Consider the following 25110-nt stretch of genomic DNA (forward strand, 5'->3'; position numbering starts at 1 on the left):
ACATTCGCTCAATGGAATGAAACTAGAAATCACTGACAGGACAACTGGAAAACCCCCAAATACTTGGAGGTTATACACCACACTTCTAAATAACACATGGGTCAAAGAAGAACTCTCAAAAGAAATTTAACTCCAAAGAAATTCGCAAACATTTTGAATGAAATGAAAATGAAAACACAACTTATCAAAAATTTGTGGGATGCAGTGAATACAGTACCTATAGGGAATTTGATAGCACTTAATGCCTATATTAGAAAAGGAGAAAGATCTAAAATCAACTATCTAAGCTTCCATTTCAGGGATGTAGAAAAAGAAAAGCAAATCAAATCCAAAGTAAGCAGAAGAAAATAAAATTAAAAATACGAGCAAAAATCAGTGAAATTTAAAACAGAGAAATCTTTAGAAAAAAATGAACAATATCAAAAGCTAGTTCTTTGAAAAGATCAACAAAATCAGTAAGTCTCTAGCCAGGCTAAAGAGAAGGCACAAATTATTAATATCAGAAAAGAAAGAAAAGAGATCACCAAAGATCCCGTGAACATTAAACAGATAATAAAGGAATATTATGAACTCCATACCTGCTAAGTCTGATAACCTAGATAAAACGGACCAATTCCATGAGACACAATCTGCCAAAACACAAGAATAGATGATCCGAGTAAGCCTATATCTACTAAAAACTTGAATCAGTAATTACTAACCTCCCAAAAGGATTCCTTCCAGAAAGATTCACCGGTGAACTCTACCAAACCTTCAAGGAAGAAATTCTACCAATTTTCTACAAGCACTTCCAGAAAACAGAAGCAAAGAGAAAGAACTCCTAACTCATTCTGAGACGAGTATTACCCTAATACCAAAGTTAGGCAAAGATACCCCTAGAAAACACAACCAATCAATATACATGAAGACAGAAGCACACAAAAATCCTAAGCAAAATACTAACAAGTTGAATCCAACCAACAATGTATAAAAAGAATTATACACCCCAACCAAGTAGGATTTATCTCAGGTGTCAAGGCTGGCTCAATATTCAAAAGTCATGTGAACAATCACATCAACAGGCTAAAAAAGAAAAATCATGTCATCAAGAGCTTCAGAAAACCATGTGACAAAATTTAGCACTCAGTCATGATCAAAATTCTCAGCAAACTAGGAACAGAGGAACTTCCTCCACTGGATAAAGAACATATGCAAATAGCTACACTTAACATCATACTTAATGCAAAGCTTTCTTGCTAAGATCAGGTACAAGGAAGGCAAAGATGTCTCTTCTCACCACTAGTTTTCAACATCATACTGGAAGTCTTAGCTAACACTCCAAGACAAGAAAAAAAGGTATACCTATTAGGAAGGAAGAAATAAAACTGGCTTTGTTTGCAGATGACATGATTGTCTATGTAGAAAATCCAAAAAATCAACCAAAAACTCCTGGAACTAATAAGTACGTATAGCAAGTTTGCAGGCTACAAGGTTAATACATAAAAGCCAACCGCTTGTCTATATGCCAACAATAAACAAGTGGAAATTTAAAATTAAAAACACATTGTTGTTATATTAGTACCATCACAATGAAATACTTAGGTATAAGATAAAATATGTCTATGATCTATATAAGAAAAAGTACCAAACTCTTATGAAAGAATCAAAGAGAACTCAATACCGTCAAAATGTCAGTTCTTCCCAATTTGATCTATGGATTCAATACAATCCTAATAAAAATCCCAGCAAGTGATTTTGTAGATAACAACAACTGATTCTAAAGTTTACACGGAGAAGCAAAACAATATGGATGAGCCAAAACAACACTGAAGGAGAAAAAGAAAGTTGCAGGATTGACACTACTTGATTTCAAGACTTACAGTAATTTTAAAGTAATCAACATAGTGTGGTCCTGGCGAAAGACAAACAGACCAATAGAAAGGAACAGAGAGCCCAGAAATAGACCCCTATTAATAGAGTCAACCGGTCTTTGACAAAGTAAAGATCAGAAAGCAAAGGTAATACAATAGAGCAAAGACAATCTTTTCAACAAATGGTGCTGGAAGACTGGACGTGAAAAAAATTGCACCTAGACACAGACCTTGTACCCTTCACAAAAATTAACTCAGAAGGATCACAGACCTAAATGTAAAACTCAATACTATAAAACTCCTGGAAGATAACGTAGGAGAAAAACCTAGATGACCTTGGTATTGCAAGGACTTTTTAAATATAACACCAAAGGCGTGACCCATTTAAGATAAAATTAATAATCTGGGCTTCATTAAAAGTAAGAATTTCTGCTCTACTAAAGACAATGTCAAGAGAATAAAAAGACAAGTCACGGACTGTGGGAAAATATTTACAAGAGACATATCTGATAAAGGAGTTACCTAAAATATACAAAAAACTCGTAAGACACAACAATAAAAAAAACAACCAACCCTCTAAATGTAAAAATGGGCCAAAGGCCTGAACAGAAAACCTGAGCAAAGAAGATAAACGGATGGCAACTAAGCATATGAAAAGGTGCTCAACATTACATATCATTAGGGAATTGCAAATTAAAACAATGAGACACCACTCCACTATCAGCAGAAGTCCAGAACACTGACAATGCCAAAGGCTGACAACAGAAACTCTCATTCATTGCTGGTGGGAAAGCAAATGGATAGAGCCACTGTGCAAGTCAGTTTGGAGGTTTTCTCACAAAACTAAACATATTCTCATCATACAATCCAGCAATTGTGCTGCCTGGTATTTATGCAAATGAACTAAAGAGTTATGTCCACACAAAAACCTGAACGTGGATGTTTACAAATTGTCAAAACTTGAAGCAACCAAGAAGGCCTGTTGGTAGGTAAAGGGGTAACTAAACTGTGGTGCATCCAGATAATGAAATACTACTCAGTTCTAAGAAGAAATGCAATATCAAGCCATCAAAAGACACAGAGGAAACTTCAATGCGTATTACTAAGTAAAAGAAACTATTCTGAAAAGGCTAGCTATTGTACAATTCCATATATGTGACATTCTGGAAAAGGCAAAACTATGAAGACAGTATAAAGATCAGTAGTTGCCAGCGGTTGGGGGAAGGGAGGGATGAACAGGCAAAGCACAGAGGGTTTTGAAGGCAGTAAAACTATCGTGTAGGATATTACAACGGTGGGTAGATGTTGGTGTGTATCTGTCCAAACCCAGAGAACGTAGAACGCCAAGAGTGAGCGCTAATGTAAGCGTGGACTTTGGTGACCATGAGGTGTGTCAGTGTAGGGTAATCAAGTGTAGTGAAGGTCCCGCCGTGGTGTGGTGTGTGTTGGGGTGTGGGAGGGAATTTATGGGAACTCTGTACTTTCTGCCCGGTTTTGCTGTGAACCTAACACTGCTCTAAAAAATTAAGTTCGTTAATTAAAAAAACAAAGGAACAAACTACTACCACGAGAATACGGGTGACCAAAAAAAGAGTATATTCTCCCTCCAAAGAGCTAATACAATTCCCCTTTAAACAGCTGCTCATGCGTATACGTGTTTGCCCCCTTTTAAGACTTACTCACATCTCAGTTTTCTTTGACAAAGTTAAGCAGCATTAATGTTAAATAGAAAACATATTGTATTTCTATCCTAAATTACATCCACGCACTAAAAGTAGGGACTTGGATATCTTCAATTAGTGGAGACTAAAGAGCTGTGGAGTTTGTGTGGACATACGCACAAAGGGTTTTTTGTTTGTTTTTCTAGCTCTAAAGATGACAGAGCAAATACCTAAGGGTATTTATTTATGGCCCTATTTTTATCAGAAGCCGTTAAAGATATGTACCAGGTTCTGTAAAGTAAATCAATAATTTCTCTGAAGTTAAGTGGTTCTATTTCAAGAACACCCCGCTCTTTGCTCCGTCTCCTAACAGAAAATAAATCTCAGAAATGCTCTGGGCCGTCCACTAGGAACTGATTTACATCCAGTGAGGCCCGCCTGCTACTGAAAGAACCAAATCCCCAGCTTCTCCTTGAATACACCAGAGTCCTGAGGCGGCGTAAGAACTTTGGTGGGTTTCATTCCAAGCTTCTTCAAAGCAAAGCTGGCCTATGATTAAGCCCGAAATATTGGCAACGGGAAATGGGTAGGACGTGTGTGTGTCTGAATGAGGAAGTAAGGGAGGGTGCGTGTGTGTTGGCGTGGGGGGTCAGAACACGAGGAATGAGAGACTGTAACGTGAGGAGGATAAAAGGGGAAAGAATGTGGGGGAAAACACCACTTCTCAGTTTATTCGATTCCTAATTTAAGACCACGGCACATAATTTTTTTCACTGGACTGTTGAAGGCAATCCAAAGACACTACATCCCACTCTCTCTCTGATTCCGTGTGGCCTTCTCTGTCGTGACCATCCCAGGAACAAGGTTGGGAGGTTCAGGGTGTCCCCACGGGAGGTACCAGGTTCTCATCTGTAACAAAAGAACGCAGTCTTCTGGCGGAAAGACGTCAGTGTTGTTAGAGCAGGAGCCGCTGGGCCCTCGGTACTGAGGCACGGATTCGATACCTACTGAAGCCGTAAGCTTCTGGGGACACACGACCACTGAGAATCTGACTCAAGGACTGGGACTTCATCCCTGAGAAACACACGAACCCACGGAACCGGGAGTACAGCCTTGGGAGCCGAGACTCCCCACGCTGCGTGGCACAGTCTGACGTCCTGAGGGACAGTGCGGCACGTCTGGCCCGCACCTGTTTGTGCCTCCTGCACCACGTGGGCTCCGGGGAAGCCTAGTAATCTTACCCTAATGAGGCCTGTATTTCAGATGTCTGAGCCGATGAAATCTTTCTGTATTTTCCGTATTCTGATCCATCAACCAACACAGACTTCTTTTCTTTTTAACCTTTACTTATTTTGCGAGAAAGACAGCACACGAGTGGGGGAGGGGCAGAGCGAGAGGACGACAGAGAATCCCAAGCAGGGTCCACACTGTCTGCGCAGAGACCGAACTCACGACGTTGAGATCACGACCTGAGCCGAAATCGAGAGTCAGGCGCCTGACTGAGCCACCCAGGTGTCCCCAACACAGAGTTCTATGATCCATTGGTCACGTTTGTCAAGTTCACGTCTATCCCTGACTTGTAACAACTATCCTTCAGAATGCTTAGAACGGTCTCCCAAACAACAAGGAATACAAAGACGTGAAATAGGATACCAGTAACTCTGTTCTCTTCTTTTGACAAAAATGCATTTTTATCAAATGCATTTTGGAATGTTACATTTTCCAAAACGTGACAAAACCACTTTTAAAAAAGAGGCACATTTTAGCTTTAAGAAGGAAAAAACATCATAGAAAATGTAAACTATTAATACAAATATAAGGAAACAAATCAATATTCCGTACTAACAAATATAGAGAACCACAGAAATAAGAAAAAGGCAAGCAGATTACCTAACTCTATCTAGCGACGTAAGAATGTAGTTCTCCAAATTAACAGCCCCCTTTTACGTACACAAGTTGGTAAGGAGATTTTACTAAATCTTCAATAAAAGACAAAATTGAATTTGAAGTCTCAAATTACGTTGTTACACGAGGGTTGATGACTATGTATGTTCAATGTACGCAAAACACCTCAAGAAAGTACTTAAAAGTCACACAAAGAAGCGCAATCATAAAAACAACTGATAACTGCAGGTTTTTCCTCTACACGTACTCAGCTCAGATCTTCCTAAACTCTTAATTCGTGTTTCACTCTCAACCAATACGACACAGAGTACATTTTTAATTGCGATCCAGGAATTCAAACCCAGCTTCAGACAACTCAGACAATTCCCATACTTACGTAAGGACACAAACGTTAAGTGCCAGACACAGGAGACGCTCTGGGAAGAAAATTACCAGGGAAAAGAGATATTTTTTAAGTCTGTTTATACATCTGACTGAAACATCAGCCCCGTGAGGCATCTGGGGAAGCATCAGTTTGACTGAGAGCTTAGCACAAATGTAGAACTAAAACGGCTTGAGCATAAAGTTTTTTCTCAGGCAAAAATACAACCGAAATAACCCGCTTTCAGCCAAGACAGGGCGACAGGGACCAGATTTACCCGAAGCCTGAAAACCTACATGGGGCGGTGGTTCTGAGGCGCTCAGCACGAGGCAGAGGAGGAGCGAGAAAAGCTAAGTAGCTCCCCCAGCTCACCGCCCAGGGTTTCCAGGTGGCAGCACAGGGAAGGGGAGCCCGGGCGGAGCGTGACCGCCTTCCCGTGTGGATGAGACAGGACCCAGAGCTCAGGGAGGCCACACTGGCCGGAATTCACAGGACCGAGTTCCAGAGAAGAGAGACCGGCAGGGACCCACACCTCGAGGCTGCAGCTGGCACCGATCCGCACACACTTGAGAAAACCATCCAAATCCAGGAAAAAACACTGGGAAGGAACAGGTGAAACCATTCCCAAAGCTAACCCAGGGCCAGGAGTAGTCTGTTTCCCATAATGCAGACTAGGAAAACCTCCCAACGTACAGGGACCAAACACACGCTCGGGGGCACCTGCCTCCATAGCGGGGCACCATCAGCCCAAAAAGGACATTTTTACAAAAACAAAAAGGCAGACCCCAGACTAGGAGAATATATCTGTAGGGCATAAATCTGAGAAAGGACCTGTACCCAGAATATGTACAAAGAACTCTGACAACGATAAAAGATGAGAAACAACCCGCTTACAAAACGGCAAAAGATGGGAAGACACTTCGGCAGATTACACTAGGGTGGTAAATGAGCACCTGCAAGGGCGGTGCACGTCAACAGTCTTTAGGGAAATGCAAACTAACACTACAATGAGGCGCTACGTGCCCATCAGAACTGCTCAAATTACTGGGGCGCCTGGGTGGCGCAGTCGGTTAAGCGTCCGACTTCAGCCAGGTCACGATCTCGCGGTCCGTGAGTTCGAGCCCCGCGTCAGGCTCTGGGCTGATGGCTCGGAGCCTGGAGCCTGTTTCCGATTCTGTGTCTCCCTCTCTCTCTGCCCCTCCCCCGTTCATGCTCTGTCTCTCTCTGTCCCAAAAATAAATAAAAAACGTTGAAAAAAAAAAAATTTAAAAAAAAATAAAAAATAAAAAAAAAAAAAAAGAACTGCTCAAATTACAAAGACCTACCACACCAAGCGTCAGCCAGAATGTAGAGTAAGTCAGCTCTCACCCGCGGACAGGAAGAGTTTGGCCGATTCTCAAGAAGGGGAAACATTCACCGACAGGGGACTCAGCTATTCTCTGACTAGGTGTCACCCGGCAGGAAAGAAGGCACAGGTCCACAGCAGGACAACCGAAGTTCACAGCAGCTTCACGTGGAATAGCCTTGAACGGGAAACCACCTAACATCTACCACAGGGGGAATGGATCCGCGAACTGGCGTGTGTCCGTATGATGGAATACCATTCAGCTGTAAAAAGGAGTGACTGCCTAACAACCCCTAACAACGTGGCTGAATCTCCTAACCATTATGCTAGAAGAAGTCAAATCAAAAAATGTATACAGTAGATGGTTCCATTATCTAAAATCTAGAAAAAATAGGTTAATCCAGAGTGACAGAAAACAGATCAGCGGCTGGCCTGGGGATGGGGGCAGGTGGAAAGAGTCACAAAGAAATCTTTGCACAGGATGGATATTCCGTTATCTTGCTTTCGCTGGCGGTTTCACGTATATGTACGTATGTAAAAACTCACCAAATTGTACACTTTAAATATGTACCACTTAACTTTACATCAATGATAGGTCAATAAAACCTTTTAAAGAAATTAAAACGAGTATTATGGGTGGATACACTGAAGTTACTGAAAGAAGTCTTCAGTGACCAACCTCAAGGACTCGTCCCATAAAGCCTTTACCAAATTCCAAAGTTCAAATTCATTCTCCTTTAGCACTTTTTTAAAAACCGGTTTTAGTGCTGTTATATAAATATCCTCCAAACTAGGACATGAGCTCCCTGAGACAGTAACTTAGATGTACACCCTCTACCGCCTGCATAATACACGGGAGTCAGGCGGGCGGACGCTGAGGCCAGGCAAGCACTTAGAAGCAGTTGCTGAAATCTAAGAGAAAGATACTGGCCTGAACTGAGGGCGGAGCGGTGGGGTAAAAAACGTGGAAGGAACAGATCTAAATCTGGAAGCAAAACCAAAAAACCCCACAAAACGACAAATACAGAACGCAACACGGTGAGGAGAGGTAGAAGGTGAGGGAGGCAGAGTCCAGAATGAGGCAGTTTGCGGCTGGGACGCCTGCATGACGGAAGCACGGACTAAAACAGGGACAACGGACGGGAGAGAAAGAGAGGACTGCAGACACTCCTGTGATGCGTAGCGACCACCAACTGTATGTACCCCGTGCTCGTTCTAGGCACCGAGGAGTGGACACCGAGATAAAGTTCCAGACACCACACACCTATGCTCTACGGAGAGTCCAAAAGTTTTTCCCAAAACCAGACGGACATTGGCACAGCCAGACTAGTTATATTTTAATCTTTATTTAGCCAGTTTCTTTCGACAGGCAGCACTCCCAGAGTTTGCTGGAACATCCACCTGGACTCCATGGAACCCTGACTGCAGAAAGGGAGCAAAAAGACCGGCACACACGTCCTGAGGACTTAGAATCTGCACACGTTTCCAAGAACTTTAAAAGACAAGCCCCCCCTCCCTAATTCCCACGGGCCAAACGACCCAAACAGCTATTTAAAATCACCCATTGGGGCACCTGGGTGGGCCAGTCGGTTAGGTGTCCAACTTCAGCTCAGGTCATGATCTCACGGTTGTTGAGTTCAAGCCCCCAGCCGGGCTCTGTGCTGACAGCTCAGAGCCTGGAGCCTGCGTTGGATTCTGTGTGTGTGTGTGTGTGTGTGTGTGTGTGTGTGTGTGTGCGCGCGCGCGCGCGTGTGTGTGTGTGTGTGTCTACCCCTCCCCCACTTGTGCGGGCTCTCCATGTCTCTCCCTCTCTCGGAAATAATAAATGAATAAACTTTAAAAAATTATAAAAACTAAATAAAAAATAAAATCACTTGTTGCCACGTGAATTTCAATGCTGCCATCTTATGTTAAAATAAGGAACTACACAACGTTAAAAAGCCATACCCTTGTTCAATGGCAAAATCCGAAAATATCAAGATTTGAGAGTCAGTGAAAAAGTAGACAAAGTTAGTAAGTTGAATGATAGTAACAATATTGTAACAATAGTAACAATATTGACAGCAGTCAATTTCAGCCTCTGAGATTATCCATGATGAAATGAAAGCTCTCATCAGGCTAAGCAACTACAGTCCAGAATATAAACCTTATTTTAAAAAAGAAGTGACTTATTGAATTACCCCGATCTAAAAAGATAAAAATATATCAACAGAGATAATGGGGAATGGGTACAGTAGAATAAAATCCATATAGTCTCATCCCTTTAGTAAATCCAGTCTTTTTTTTAAATTTTTTTAATGTTTGAGAGAGAGAGAAAGAGAGCAGGGGAAGGGCAGAGAGAAAGAGAGACACAGAATCTGAAGCAGGCTCCAGGCGCTGAGCTGTCAGCACAGAGCCTGATATGGGGCTCGAACTCACCAACCATGAGATCATGACCTGAGCCAACAGAGGACGCCTAATCGAGTCACCCAGGCACCCCTCCGCAATCTGCTTTTCTAATCACAGCTGCTTAAATGGCAAAAGCTGCTTAAATTTGCTTAAATAGTGAATGTACTGGTTTTAACTTTAATCCCATCACTGTGGTGATGGTTCAAGGAGGAAAATAAAAATCAAGATCCTAATAAGAGTAAAGGACCCTGAGCTTGAAGGGCAGCTATACGCAGCCAAAATGCGGACCCTCGCCAATTAACATTGTTTGTAATCTCCAGTTTTTCTGTGAAGTAAAACCAGGCTCCTAAAATTACGTTGAAGAAGTATTCATAAACTCGGAAGCCGATCTCTGATTGACCATGAACATAAAGAGGGAACAGCCTGCCTACGCAGTAGTACGCAGACCGCAAACGTAGCCTGGGGGCTCCACCATGAAGTGAGAGACCTCTCCCTCAGACAACAGGATGACAAAATACTGCTCATAAACATACACACAGACTCTAAACACAAATACAAAAAAGATTTTAAGAGTCGCAAAGAAAAAAGGTTAATGTTCTGATAGAATGGGTCAGAAAAATCTATTGAAGTCTTATCCTACCACTGTGTGTGTGATATTAATGTTGAGGGAGGCTGTGTATGTGGAGGGGAAGGTAGTGGGGAACTCTAGAATTCCCACTCCAAACTGGTGTGAACTTAAAACTGCTCTAAGACACAAAATCTATTAATTTTTTAAAACGCTATTATTCTCTTTGCTGAGCATATGTCGGTTTTCTTTAGAAGTATTCTTAAATGTAGCACTGCTCCTAAAATCCTATCAATCTGCTTTTTTGGACAGAAATATGATAGAAGTCTCTAAATATACCTTCTTCCCTCTATTTAAGAAGATTTAATTTTTTTTAGCTGTTTTTCAAAATTTTTATTAAAAAAAATTTTTTTAAAATTTACATCCAAGTTAGTGAGCATATAGTGCAATGATTTCCGGATTCGATTCCAGTGATTCATCCCCTACATGTAACACCTAGCGCTCATCTCAGCAAGTGTCCTCCTTAATGTCCCTTGCCCACTTAGCCCATCCCCCCCCACCCACAACCCCTCCAGCAACCCTCAGCTGGTTCTCTATATTTAAGAGTCTCTTATGTTTTGTCTCCCTCCCTGTTTTTATATTATTTTTGTTTCTCCTCCCTTATGTTTATCTGTTTTGTATCTTAAATTCCATATGAGTGAAGTCATATATTTGTTTTTCTCTAATTTCACTTAGCATAATACACTCTACATTGTTGCAAACAGCAGAATTTCATTCTTTTTGATTGTCGAGTAATACTCCATCACACACACACACACACACACACACACCATCTTCTTCATTCATTCATCCATTGATGGACTTTTGGGCTCTTTCCATACTTTGGCTATTGTCGATAGTGCTGCTATAAACATGGGGGTGCATGTGCCCCTTCGAAACAGCACTCCTGTACCCTTTGCATAAATACCCAGTAGTGCAATTGCTGGGTCATAGGGTAGTTCTATTTTTAATTTTTTGAGGAACCTTCATACTGTTTTCCAGAGTGGCTGCCCCAGTTGGTATTCCCACAAACAGTACAAAAGAGATCCTCTTTCTCTGCATCCTTGCCAACATCTGTTGTTGCCTGAGTTGTTAGCGTTAGCCATTCTGTCAGGTGTGAGGTGGTATCTCATTGTGGTTTGAATTTGTTTTTCCCTGATGATGAGTGACGTTGAGCATTTTTCATGGGTCTGCAAGCCATCTGGATGTCTTCTTTAGAAAAGTGTCTCTTCATGTCTTTTGCCCATTTCTTCACTGGATTATTTGGTTTTTGGGTGCTGAGTTTGATAAGTTCTTTATAGATTTTGGATACTAACCCTTTATCTGATATGTCATTTGCAAATATCTTCTCCCATTCCATCGGTTGCCTTCTAGTTTTGCTGATTGTTTTCTTTGCTGTGCTGAAGCTTTTTATTTTGATGAGGTCTCAATAGTTCATTTTTTGCTTTTGTTTCCCTTGCCTCTGGAGGCATGTTGAGTAAGAAATTGCTGCGGCTGAGGTCAAAGAGGTTGTTGCCTGCTTTCTCCTCTAGGGTTTTGATGGTTTCCTGTCTTACATTTAGGTCTTTCATCCATTTTGAGTTTATTTTTGTGGTGTAAGAAAAGTGGTCTAGTTTCATTCTTCTACATGTTGCTGTCCATTTCTCCCAGCACCATTTGCTAAAGAGACTTTTTTCCATTGGATACTCCTTCCTGCTTTGTCAAAGATTAGTTGCCCACACATTTGTGGGTCCAATTCTGGGTTCTCTATTCTATTCCATTGGTCTATGTGTCTGTTTTTGTGCCAGTACCATACTGTTTTGATGATTACAGTATTGTAATAGAGGCTAAAGTCTGGGATTGTGATGCCTCCTGCTTTGGTTTTCTTTTTCAATATTACTTTGGCTATTTGGGGTCTTTTGTGGTTCCATACAAATTTTAGGATTGTTTGTCTGGCTTTAAGAATGCTGGTGCAATTTTGATTGGGATTGCATTGGATGCATAGATTGTTTTGGGTAGTATTGACATTTTAACAACATTTATTCTTCCAATCCATAAGCATGGAATGTTTTTCCATTTCTTTGTATCTTCTTCAATTCCTTCATAAGTTTTCTATAGTTTTCAACATATAGATCTTTTACATCTATGATTAGGGTTAGTCCTAGGTATTTAATGGTTTTTGGTGCAACTGTAAACAAGATCAATTCCTTGATTTCACTTTCTGCTGCTTCACTATTGATGTATAGAAATGCAACTGATTTCTGTGCATTGATTTTATATCCTGTGACTTTGCTGAATTCACGGATTAGTTCTAGCAGTTTTTTGGTGGAATCTTTTGGGTTTTCCAAATAGAGAATCATGTCATCTGTGAAGAGTGAAAGTCTGACTTCCTCCTTGCTGATTTGGATACCTTTTATTCTTTTGTGTTGTCTGATTGCTGAGGCTAGGACTTCCAATAGTCTGTTGAGTTAACAGTGGTTAGAGTGGACATCCCTGTCCTGACCTTAGAGGGAAGGCTCTCAGTTTTTCCCCATTGAGGATATATCAGCAGTGGGTCTTTTGTTGAGGTATGATCCTTCTATCCCTACTTTCTTGAGGGTTTTTATGAAGAAAGGATGCTGTATTTTTTCAAGTGCTTTCTCTGCATCTATTGAGAGGATCATGTGGTTCTTGTCCTTTCTTTTATTGATGTGATGAATCACACTGATTGTTTTGCGGATATTGAACCAGCCCTGCAACCCAGGTATAAATCCCACTTGATCGTGGTGAATAATTCTTTTAAGGCATCATTGGATCCGATTGGCTAGTATCTTGCTGAGGATTTTTGCATCCATGTTCATCAGACAAACTGGTCTATAATTCTCCTTTTTAGTGGGGTCTTTGTCTGGTTTTGGAATCAAGGTAATTTTGGCAAGACAATTTAATCTTGATTCAGCTACGTAAACACTTTTTAAAACTCTGATCAGTCTTTTAGTATAGAGATAACCGGTCCCTGAAAAGCACCTGCCAGTTTCTTCACAATTACTGCTGTCTCTCCTTCCTCAGATAGAAAAGGAGGCAGTGGCCAACATGATCAGCTGTCATACAAGCTCAAACTCTCCTTCCTTTGACTGTTTATACTGTTTCACAATCTCACATGAACAGTTACACCATTACCCGTGAATTTGATACACACTTCTATTTTTTCTAGATTGTAAGTCACAAGTGCAATGAGTCTGTCTTACTCATCATTGTTTGCTGGTCCTGAAACACTGCCTGACGTGTATCATAGCAGGTGTTTTAATTCACAAATAATTCACAACTCCACAAATAAAGGAGTAATCATCCAAAAGAGGGTAAGAATTCCTTCATCTTGCTGATGGGAACATCATATTATACTAAGTGCTTTGAAGACATTATCTCATTTCATTATCACAACAACCCTGTCAGTCAGCAGACGCAGCCCCCTTTCAGAAGTGAGGAATCTGCAACATCAATAAAGCAGAATCAGGACTCACACGAAATCCAAGTACCTGCCTACAGCATCACACTGCCTCTGTATTACCGCACCTGATCCCAGGAGCCATGCACGACAATTAGCCTCATTAGCTTCTGAGTACAGAGTTGGCTACTACCTAACGTAATGATTCCTCAATTAGTTCCATTTTTCCGTCTGTATTTCATCTGTGGGTAAGATAAACAAATTGTAAGAAAATAAGCTAAAAACTGGAATTTCACTTTAAGATAAAAACAAAACAAGTAAAACCTCCCAGCAGGTCATCTGGATCACTGTAAACAGGGCAACCTCAACTTGGAACACTTTGTCTACAAATCACATCCAGGAACCAGCGCATGTCAGAGACTGCCTACATGGCTACAGTTTCAATACTCTTTTAACAATTCCCGAGAGTCAAACTTCATGACTCCCTAGAAATTCCATTCTGGGCATATACCCGAGCCAAATGAAAACGTGACCACACAAAAGTCTGTATGCAAATGCTCACGGAAGCATTACGCACGAGAGCAAAAATGTGGATAGGACCCAGATATCAATTAATGAACAAAATATGGTATATTCATACGGCAGAATACTATTCAGCCATAAAAAGAACGAAATACTGACACATGCTACAACACGGATGAACCTGAGAACGTTACGCTAAGTCAAAGAAGCCAGTCACAAAGAACCACATATTACATGATTCCACTTATATGACATGTCCAGAAAACCCAAATCCATAGAGAAAGAAAGTAGATTAGGGGCTGCCTGCTGCTCAGAGCGTTTGGGTAAATGGGGAGAGACTGCTAATGGGCATATGGTTTCTCTCTCAGGTAGTGAAAATGATCTGAAATTAAACAGTGGTGACGGCTGCGCAACTCTTGAATATACTAAAAGCCACAGAACTGCACAATGTAAATGGATGAACTACACGATATAGAAACTATTTCTCAAAACTGCTTTTAAATAGTAACTCTGGTAGGCGATTGTGATAGTAGGGAGGGCTATGGGGAAGGGAATGTTGGGAAGTCTCTTTACCTTCCGCTCAATCTTGCTGTGAACCAAAATGGGCTCTAAAAAACAAAACTATTCAAAACAAAAACCGGCTTGTCCTGTCTATAGTAATCCAGATCATCTCATGGAACTGCAAGAGCCCTGATTTTTTGTTTTGACTCCTCAATTATTTTAGTGTATTTTATCAAGGCAGGGAAGCGAACTGATAATTAAAACACATTTCAAGCAATTACATGTCATAAGCATTTTGGAGTCATCCTGTCAAAATTTCTAAGGAAAGATTCCATTTTTCTGAGTTGCTAAATTCATTAAAAATTATTTCCACTTTTACCAAGACTATCTCATTCTTTCCCCCTCCTTTTCCCAACAGGCTTCTTTCAGTTAGCATAGTATCTTGGGAGCCATTCATTTTGCTGCATCTGTCAGTAATTCATTCCTTTTCATTGCTGAGTAGTATTCCATCACACGGCCATAAGACCTGCATTTATTCATTTATCAGCTGGTGGACAAAGGAATTGTTTACAGTTTTTACCTACTATGAAAAATACTGCAATAAACAGTCACGTAAAAGTCTGTGCAGACATGTATTTTCATTTCTATTGGGTACTTTCGGACTAAATTTGCTAAATCATGGTAGATTTGTTTAACTTTTTAAGAAGCCACCAAACTTTTCCCAAGTGGCTGTATTAAATTTTACATTCCCACCGGCAATGTGTAAAGCTTCTAGTTCCTACACATCTTGCCAACATTTAGGACAGTCTTTTTTCTTTTTAACTTAAATTTTAGCCAGTGAGTATGAAAAACACCCAGGCTCTCCCTCCCGTGTTTCTCCTCTACTCTCACACTACATACTCCTACCACTTCTGATACCAAACATGTGGGGCTTTTTCCCCACACCCAGCGATTCTGTGATAGCAGCCGGGTATCCTACAATTTAACTCAATTCTGACACCGTGTACCTGGAGCCAGTGTCAGATTCCACTCAGGACTCGGTCCCACGAGACTGCTCCTCCCTCCCCTTCCAGGCACCAACTGCAAGTATGAGTGTTAGTCCCAGGTTACACACAGCTTCTATCCAACTGGGCTACAAATCAAAGGATTTGTAGGTTTATTAACTTGCCAGAGCAGCTCACAAAACTCAGGAAAACACATTACCAGTTTATTACAAAAGGATACGATAAAGGATACAGGTGAATGTTCACATGGAAGCAATGGGTAGGGCCAGGTTTGTGGGATGGGGCACGGAGCTTCCACACCCTCTTGAGGCATGGACTACATAATAGTTCACTCTCTCGGCACATCTACTTGTTCATCAACCCAGGAGCTCCCGAAACCACAAACATTTTTTTGGATTTTTATGACATCTTCATCGCACAAGCATGATTCATCATTAACTCCATTTCCAATCCTCCTTCCTTCTCAAGAGAATGGGGCTCAGGGCTGAAAATTGCAAGCTTCTACTTACTCAAGGCTTGGTCTTTCAACACTCATCCTGGAGCTGTCCAGGGTGCCACCCAAAGTTGCCTCATTAGAACAAAAGATACGCCTATCACCCAGGAAATTCCACGGGTTTCAGGAGCCCTATGTCAAGAACTTGGGGAAGAGACATATATATATATATATATATATATATATATATTTTTTTTTTTTTTTTTTTTTTTTTTTTTTTTTTTTCAAATCATTTCAAAACCAGTTTGGGAATATACTGGTGGTATTTCACTGTGGTTTTAACATCTAATGATGTTAAAAGCATCTTTTCTTGTTCTTATTTGCCATCCACATATCTTCTTAACTGTCCATTCAAATCTTATGCTCTTTTTAAAAATTAGTTTGTCTCCTTATTGGGAGGTAACATCTCTATGTATTCTGGATTCAAATCCTTAAACATATATGTATATTTTGCAAATATTTCCTCCAAGTCTATAGCTTATCTTCTCATTTTGCAAATAGTATTTTTAGAAGCATAAACATTTAAAAAAAATTTTTTTTAATGTTTATTTTTGAGACTGAGAGAGACAGAACATGAGCTGGGGAGGGGCAGAGAGAGGGAGACACAGAATCCGAAGCAGGCTCCAGGCTCTGAGCTACCAGCACACAGCCCGACGCAGGGCTTGAACTCGTCAACCGTGAGATCATGACCTGAGCCGAAGTCGGATGCTCAAACAACTGAGCCACCCAGACACCCCAAGAAGCACAAAAATTTTTAATTTTGAGGAGGTCCATTTTATCAATCTTGCTGTAGATTGAGCTTTCGGGCTTTTTAGCTATGAAATATTGACCTAATCCAAGATCACAAAGATTCACTTCCATGTTTTCTTCTAGGAGTTTCACAGTTTTACCTCTTGTATAGTGTGAAGTAAGGGCCTAAGTGTCATTTTAAACACATGGTTATCCAACTGTTCCAGCACCAACTGCTGAAGACCATCCTTTTTTCCAATGCATGACCTTGGCATCTTTGTTGCAAATTGACCATATAAGGGTTTATTTATGAGTTTATTTATTGACTTGATTCTATTCCATTGGCCTTTTTGTCTATGGCTATAGATTTATAGTAAGTTTTGAAGTGAAATATTTTTAAGTTTTTATTGTTGTTTTTTCTTTCAAAATTGTTTTAGCTCCTCAAGCTTCTTTGCATTTCTGTATAAATTTTAGAATAAGCCTCCCAATTTCTACAAAGAGACCTATGGACTATGATGGGGATTGCATTCAGTCTACAAATGATCAATCTATCTTCCAATCCATAAAGATAGTATATCTCTTCATTTATCTGGGTCATCTTTAATTCACTCTGTAATGTAACATTCATTTCGAAACATGAAGACAAACTTAACCTTAATCTGGCATCAAATTATAATAGCAAATCTTACAAAAAATTTTTCAAGAATCTTTCTGACACAATTTCAAGATTCCCAAAACACGTTCAACAATGAGACGGAAACAATGAACAAATAGAAAAGATCTGTTATCTTATGAAGTCTATGGGTTATAAACCACTCATAAAACTAAGTAGGGAAAAGTTAATGCTTACCTCAAAGATAGAACTTGCCTTGACTATTTTGCCCCACAAAAATCATTTGGTAGCAGAAACTAAATACTCAATTGAGTTTTCTCCCTAACTCCCATCAAACACAAGAAAACTTCATGAACTGGAGCTACACACACACACACACACACACACACACACAAATTCTCTCTCTACATGTATATATGAAAAACTTAATATTGCAAACACAATCAAATACACAATCTTCCATCTTTCTGTCTCCATCTTTATAGCATTTTTGTCTCTAATTATGAATGCATAAGCTTTTATGGAAGCATATTTGTCAAATAAAATGGGGTTTAGACTCTATCAGGTTTAAATTATGAGAAGTTTTTTAAAAAAAACTTGAAAAGTATGATTAACAAAAGATTTTCCATGAGAGAGTCTTACTCAAAAACATTTTGCAATTCCTACCACAAGCCATGTACAATTAATTACACTATTTCATAACAGCAAAAAATAGAAACTACCCAATGTCCACTGACAAAAGAGAGCATAAACTGTGGTATTTAGTTACTGAATATCAAATACCATTGAATCTTGTACTATAGCAAAAATGTTTATTTTTTTAAGTTTATTTATTTTGAGAGAGAGAAAGAGAGACAGAGAGAGAACGCACACACACACGCAAGGGAGAAAGAGGATCCCAAGCCGGCTTTGTGCTGTCACTGCAGAGCCTGATGTGGGGCTCGAACCCACAAACCATGAGATCATGACCTGAGCAGAAATCAAAAGTCAGATGCTTAACCAACTGAGTCACCTAGGTGCCACATAAAATTGTTTATTTTCTGACTTTATAGTATAGGTAACAATATGATGAACACTATAAATGTAATGCTGGTGGGGGGTGGGGGGGGCGGCGGGGAAGTCCCAGAAGACAACAGGCATATGACTCTAAGCAAAACCAAACATACTGTTTGCACACATACATTTACAATAAAAACTACTTTAAAGAGGCAAAGCATTGATATACAGCAAATTCAGAACAGTGGTTATAGGGGACATGGAGTAGAGGGAACACAAGGAGGCAGGAAAAGGGAAGCACTGCAAATGCGAATTATTAGTAACGTTCTAGGTCTTGGGTTGAACAAAGGGTGTATATATCTCATAACTCACATATGTCATCTCATTCTTTTGTATGTCTAGTTATTATTTTTTAAAAACGCAAGCAAAACCTATTAAAAAATTTTTTTAATCTTTATTTTTGAGAGACAGAGAGACAGAGCACAGGTGGGGGATGGAACATAGACAGGGGGAGACACAGAAACCGAAGCAGGCTCCAGGTTCTGAGCTGTGATCACAGAGGCCGGCACGGGGCTCAAACCCACGAATCGTGAGATCATGACGTGAGCCGAAGTCGGATGCTCTACCGACAGAGACAGCCACGGGGCCCAAAACTATTTTTTGAAATCACCCATTATAAAACATTTTCCAGAAGTTCAGTTGAGCATTTAAGAAGACACATTAAAAAAAATTAAGTTTTTACCTTTGTTTCTGTTCAATTGCTTTGTCCAAGTGTTGGAAGATATCCTGAAACAGGGTGCAGCTGGACCGACTATTAATAGTGTACCCGTATCCTCTTTTCCAATATTGCTTCAGATCATTTAAATATTCTAATACCTAAAAACGAAAATTTCAAAAATCGTTATTACATTTTTTTAATGTTAACAGATTCCCTGATTTGACAGTGATTCTCAGAAAAGATTACGCTGTTTAACCGCCATTCTACACAAAGTATGTCGAGTTTATATTTGCCATTTAAGTCCATGACACAGACAGATTTACGATGACACAAAAACTCAAACCGTGGGAGCGTAGAGGAGGGCACGCAAGAGCAAGTGAGGAGCACTCATGCCATAACCCAGCACCCAGGACACCGCAGGACAGAGGGTTAACATGCTCACTTCCCCTTTCTGCGAAAATTAAAGTGATAGCAAATACATATACAGAAAAAAGAAAAAAGGATACACATAGAAGGTTATTTATTATAGGACAGAAAGATGCCAACAGCAGACTAGGAACTTTTGAGAACTTTATGAAGATAGAAACCAGACAGAAGACAAGTTACTTTGGTTCATGTGTCAGCACGGCAAAATTAGTAATGAAATTTGACCAAGAATATAGAAAAGGAATGTATACTGGCATAGTTGTTCTAAAGGGCAAGTCGGCAAACTCCATAAAAGCATACATCTCTATGACCCATTTAATTCCATTTCTTAGGAAGTTTTAGTCACAGAGGAACACAAGAGAGAATGTGTAAGAATGTCTTAACACCAGCACTGCTTATCGAACGGAAAAAAGATTCCTGGAAATACTGACATTTCGTTAATAGGCAGATGATTGACTAAACTAGGGTATACACATACTATGGAACACTATGCAGTTATTTAAAACTTCTGTATTGTAGATCTTCGTGCACTGATGTGGAAGGATCTCCAGGATGTACTGAATGAGAAGGGTAGGTTGAGAATAATAAATACAGTATAATACCTTGTATTACCAAGACATACATACCTACATGTATACATTATGCTGTTTATAGTTCTAAGAATGACATAGATTATTAACAGCAGCACAGAAAAGGGTTAAAAGGCCCATATTAAACTGACAGCAATGACTGATCGCTATGGAGAGGTCTTGGATTAGAATTGGTGATTAAGGCAGGCTTTCTCTGAATGTTAGACTCTGCACTCACGTATCATTTGATCAGATAAACACCAAAACTAGAGAACTAAAATGTGCAATTAAAAGAGACACAAGAGAAGCCTCTGTAGTAATTATAAGTTATTCTTCTCTGAAAAAGCCCCCAGAGAAAACTAGTAGTAGTTTTATTATAACTTTAAGAGCAAGAGCCAGGGTAAGTCATTGCCATAATCCAAAAACAAAACTAAAGAGATATTAAAAAGGCAATTAAATCAAGAAGTTGGCAAAAGGGACAAAGTAAACATTTTTTTAAAAGGAAGGAATTAACATTAAAAGAATTAAAGTTCTGTCAAATCCATTCAAGAAAATAAAAAACTGTCAGAAATAAAAAAGGAGATATAACTAAAGATTTTTAAAAAATCATACATGCACACTATTGAAACTTTATCTCAAAAAGATTTGAAAATGTAAATGAAATAAGTGGTTTTTCTAGGAAAATACAAATTACCCAAACTGACTCAGAAAAATCTGATCATACAAAATAGAGACAAAGGTCTACCTAAAACATACCAGGTATATTTGTTTTCTTTTCTTTTCTTTTTTTTTTTTAAATAATTTTTGTTAAGTTTACTTATTAATCTTGAAAGAGAGAGAGAGAATCCCAAGCAGGCTCTGCACGGTCAGCGCAGAGCGGGATACAGGGCCTGAACTCACGAACTACGAGATCCTGACCTGAGGTGAAGTCCAGAGTCGGATGCTTAACCAACCGACTGGGCCACCCTGGTGCCCCCAGGTATATATGGTTTTAAATAGGAGCTCTACGAAACCTTCAAGAAGGGTTAGTTCCTAATATTTAAATTATTCCAAGGTACAGGGAAAGATGGAAAGCTTCTGAACTCATTTTAGGAAGCTACTAGAAGCCTGTACCCAAACCTGAACAAATAAAGCCCTAAGGAAAGGGTCGAGGAAAGAAAATCCGGACCACTGCACTGCAATTCCTGTGCCCTCCACTGTGTGTCCTAGTCACTGCTACGGACACAAATTCCCCCTCACGTTCTAAACCCATCGAAGGAAAAAGAATGGGCCCAGGCCAGTAGTACCACCCACAAAGGAGAGCCACTGCCATAAACCAGCCTCACTACAAACAGGCTTTAATGAATCTGAAATAAAACATCACCAAATAAAATTCAACAGCATACGGAAAGAAAAGCCATATGCCAGGATGGACTACCTGATACCAAGCATGTCCTCCGGACCAAAAAACACAATATGTAAAATAAATATTTTCAGTCATTGAGTAATCAGCACTGAACTGTGATCGCTGAGAGAAGAGAAACCAACCCAGCAAACCCTACAATTTGTCCCAGGTTTGTGCCCGGAGGCACAGGGAAAGGAATGTCAGGCAGAATCCTGCAGAGCAGAGGAGGGAGAACAGAGTCTTAAGGGGCTGGAAGTAGTAGAGTGGAGTATCAGAAAGGAGGAAGCTGCCCAGAAGAGAGCTCTAGGAATCTGGGGGTCCCCTTGAGTCTGTCGCCGAATATTGTGGGCGTTACAAGCTGAATTCCAGAGCTATCACAAAAGTGGGAGATCATCAGGTTCCAAGCAGCCTAAGTAAGAGACTTTCAGGGCACACTCAGACATCCACAGCTTCAACGCAGACCCCAGAAACGTCACACTTTAACAGCAGAAGCATGTTTACAAGATTTGGTTTCGAGTTTTGTTAAGTTCAGATCTAGGGCATGAAACTCACAGAAATAAACGTCAAAAGGATCAAGCTGACCCACAAGTAACTAAACTGTAAAATAAAACAAAATTCAAAACTCTTTAAAGTTATATGACAAGGGGCGCCTGGGTGGCTCAGTCTGTTGAGCATTCGACTTCACCTCGGGTCATGATCTCGCGGTACGGTCCGTGGGTCATGGCCCTGCTTGGGGCTCTGTGCTGATAGCTCAGAGCCTGGAGCCTGCTTCGGATTCTGTGTCTCTGCCTCTCTCTGCCCCCTCCCCTGTTCATGCTCTGTGTCCCAAAAATAAATAAATGTTTAAAAAAACCCTGCTAACAGATGAAACAGCCAGATGAAAACTGTGAGTAAATAAAGTATCATGAATTCCAAATGCTTAAGAAAATAAAAAAGTCAAAAGCAAAAAAAAAAAAAAAAAAAAAAAAAAAAAAGATACGAAAAGAAGCATAATCACAGAAACAAGTTAGAACAACATCAAAAATAGTTTGGCATCACTATCTAGTAAATTTCAGGTTCTCTACGCCCTGTAATCCAGCAATTCTACCACACACACAGACAGAGCTTCAGAAACGTGTGTGTGTGTGTATGCCCCAATTCACATACAGAAGAATGTTCGTAATAGCCCCAAACTGAGAACAACCCAAATGTCTACCAACAAAATAATGGATTAAAAAAAACCTGTGGTAATTCATATAGTGGAATACAATACAACAATGAAAATAAGTGAACTAAAGCTACATGCAGCATCATAGGTGAAACTTAAAAACATGTTAAGTAAAAACTAGATAGACAAAAAAAGGTGGGTGATTTCATTATATAAACTGTTACTTGTAAAAAAATGACATCAGTAAATACTAAATTAGTGTAATGATGAAAATCCAAGCACACAAGTAATAATAGTGGGGAAATAATCTCAGATACAGAGGGGAAACATTTTGTTTAAAAAATTGCAAGAGGGGCACCTGGGTGGCTCAGTCGGTTAAGCGTCCAACTTTAGCTCAGGTCATGGTTTGTGGGTTCAAGACCCACGTTGGGCTGTGCCTACTGCTCAGAGCCTAGAGCCTACTTCAGATTCTGTGTCTCTCCCTCTCTCTGCCCCTCTCCCGCTTGCACTGTCCTCTCTCAAAAATAAACATTAAAAAAAAAATTTTTTTAATTGCAAGAAAAGTTTGCCAACCTCTGCAAATAAATCTGAAAACCTGAATGATTTTTATAAGAAAATATTAAATACCAAAACTGACTCCAGAAGAGACAGAAAATCAAGATATGCTCATTATAGTATAAAATATATACAAAGTTGCAAAAAGCTATCCCACAGAAAAATACCTATTTCATATGTCATCTATTTTTTTGAAAACTGCCATTAAATCAACTTTCTCCTTTATGTATCACTATCACATATATATATACGTATATAACTATTACAGCCATGTTCCTGTTTCTTAGATGCATACCCAAGTATTTAAGGGTGAAGTGCTTTGATGTCTGCCAAGATTATATGTGGTAGACAGAATAAATGGCTGCCCAAAGATGTTTCCATCCTAATCCCTAGACTCTATGAATATGTTATCTTGCATGATGAGAAGGAATTTGCAAGTGTGATTCGGGTAAGGATATTAAAATGAGAAAGCTACCCTGGGCTATTTAGGTTGGCCAATGTCATCGCAAACATCCTTAGGATAAATATTTAGCGAGGACAGTCAGAGCAGAAGATTAGCCACAGAAGCAGAGGTCAGAGTGATGGGGGAAAAGGTAGGTAGCCTCTAGAGACTGGAAAAGGCAAGGGACAGATCGTCCTCTTGAGCCTCCAGAAAGAACACGGTGCTGATATCCTGATTTTAGGCCTGTTAAGAATCATTTTGAACTTCTGACTTCTAAAACTGTAGGATAATAAATGTGTATTGTTTTAAAACCACTAAGTCTGCAGTAATTCATTATGGCAGCAACAGGAAACTCCCATATATGGAGAAAAGGAAATGTGGCAAAAAAAAAAAAAAAAGGTTAACAACCAGTGAATATAGGTGAAGAATGTGAATGTTTATTGTATTATTCTCACAACTTCTGTCAGCTTCAAATTTATCAAAGTAAGTTGCAGGAAAAAAAAAAAAAAACTCTTCACAAGCAATAAACAGATATAAGGATAACCCTAAAAAAAAAAAAAAATAAAACAGGAAAAGCCAAGTAGTACAGAATCTTAGAATTACAGGGGTGGTCCTGAGTAATCCAACAGTTGCATCCTTTAACAGATAGGGAAATCAAGGCATAGGAAGAGGAAGTGTAACTTTACCCAGATCATGACCTCCAGGGTTTCTGGAGCATGTGACACTACATCTCCCAGAAGAGACGGAGGCACAAAAAGCAAGAGCAAATATTTAAGAGGAGAGGGACTCGGGAAGGGACAGGGAAGGAGGTAAGCAGGTGGAGAGAAGATGAGTCAGTGGAGGCCAGGCCGGTTAGGCTCTGAGGCACATCTGCACCACTGGCTGGGGCGGGGGGGGGGGGGGGGGGTTTGGAGCTGCGGGAGCCTGCACTTCAACCGGAAGCCGCCAGGCCTGGGAAGGGAGCAGGGGGACGCAGCACCTCCTAACGGGAGAAGGATGGCCAGCAGAGGCATGTGGGCACCCGCCTAATAGTCCACCAGCTGTAGTAACTAGTAGCTGTAGTTGTTCTGCTAAAAGGTAAATCTCCCTTTGACAACACTCATCAATCATTTGTACGGCACTGAAAATTACTGCTTTATCGACTTTTTGCCCTAGAGCAGTCTGGGTAGGGAGAAAAAGGACGTATCTTGACACAGGTGAATGGGGACCAGAAGTTTCAGTCTATAGCTACACTGGGCATAATTAATTAATTTTATGGTCAAGAAATTTCTTTTAAAATTTCTTGTTTTTAAGCTTATCCATTTCCAGAGAGAGAGAGCAAGTGGGGAAGGGGGAGGAAGAGGGGGAGGGAGAGAGGTGGGAAGGTGGGGAGAGAGAGAATGAATGAATGAATCCCAAGCAGGCTCTGCACTGTCAGCACAGATTCTGACACGGGCTCAAACCCACGAAACGCAAGACCATGACCTGAGCCAAAACCAAGAGCCGGATGCTTAACCG

At 40.2% G+C, this 25110-nt stretch overlaps 1 protein-coding gene across 2 annotated transcripts in view; it reads right to left on the bottom strand.

Moving 5' to 3' along the window:
* The window catches only part of MINPP1 (multiple inositol-polyphosphate phosphatase 1), a 47563-nt gene that overhangs the window by 11056 nt on the left and 11397 nt on the right, over positions 1 to 25110 (bottom strand). For both annotated transcript variants that reach the window (XR_009613200.3, XM_060643001.3), the window contains exon 4: positions 19115 to 19248. Coding sequence is in view for 1 of the 2 variants with exons in the window: in XM_060643001.3 (XP_060498984.2) it covers positions 19115 to 19248 (134 nt within the window). In the remaining variant the exon portion in view is untranslated. The remainder of the gene's footprint in view (positions 1 to 19114; positions 19249 to 25110) is intronic.

The sequence above is a fragment of the Panthera onca genome, chromosome D2, assembly GCF_046562875.1.
Source record: "Panthera onca isolate mPanOnc1 chromosome D2, mPanOnc1 haplotype 2, whole genome shotgun sequence".
Classification (NCBI taxonomy): domain Eukaryota; kingdom Metazoa; phylum Chordata; class Mammalia; order Carnivora; family Felidae; genus Panthera; species Panthera onca.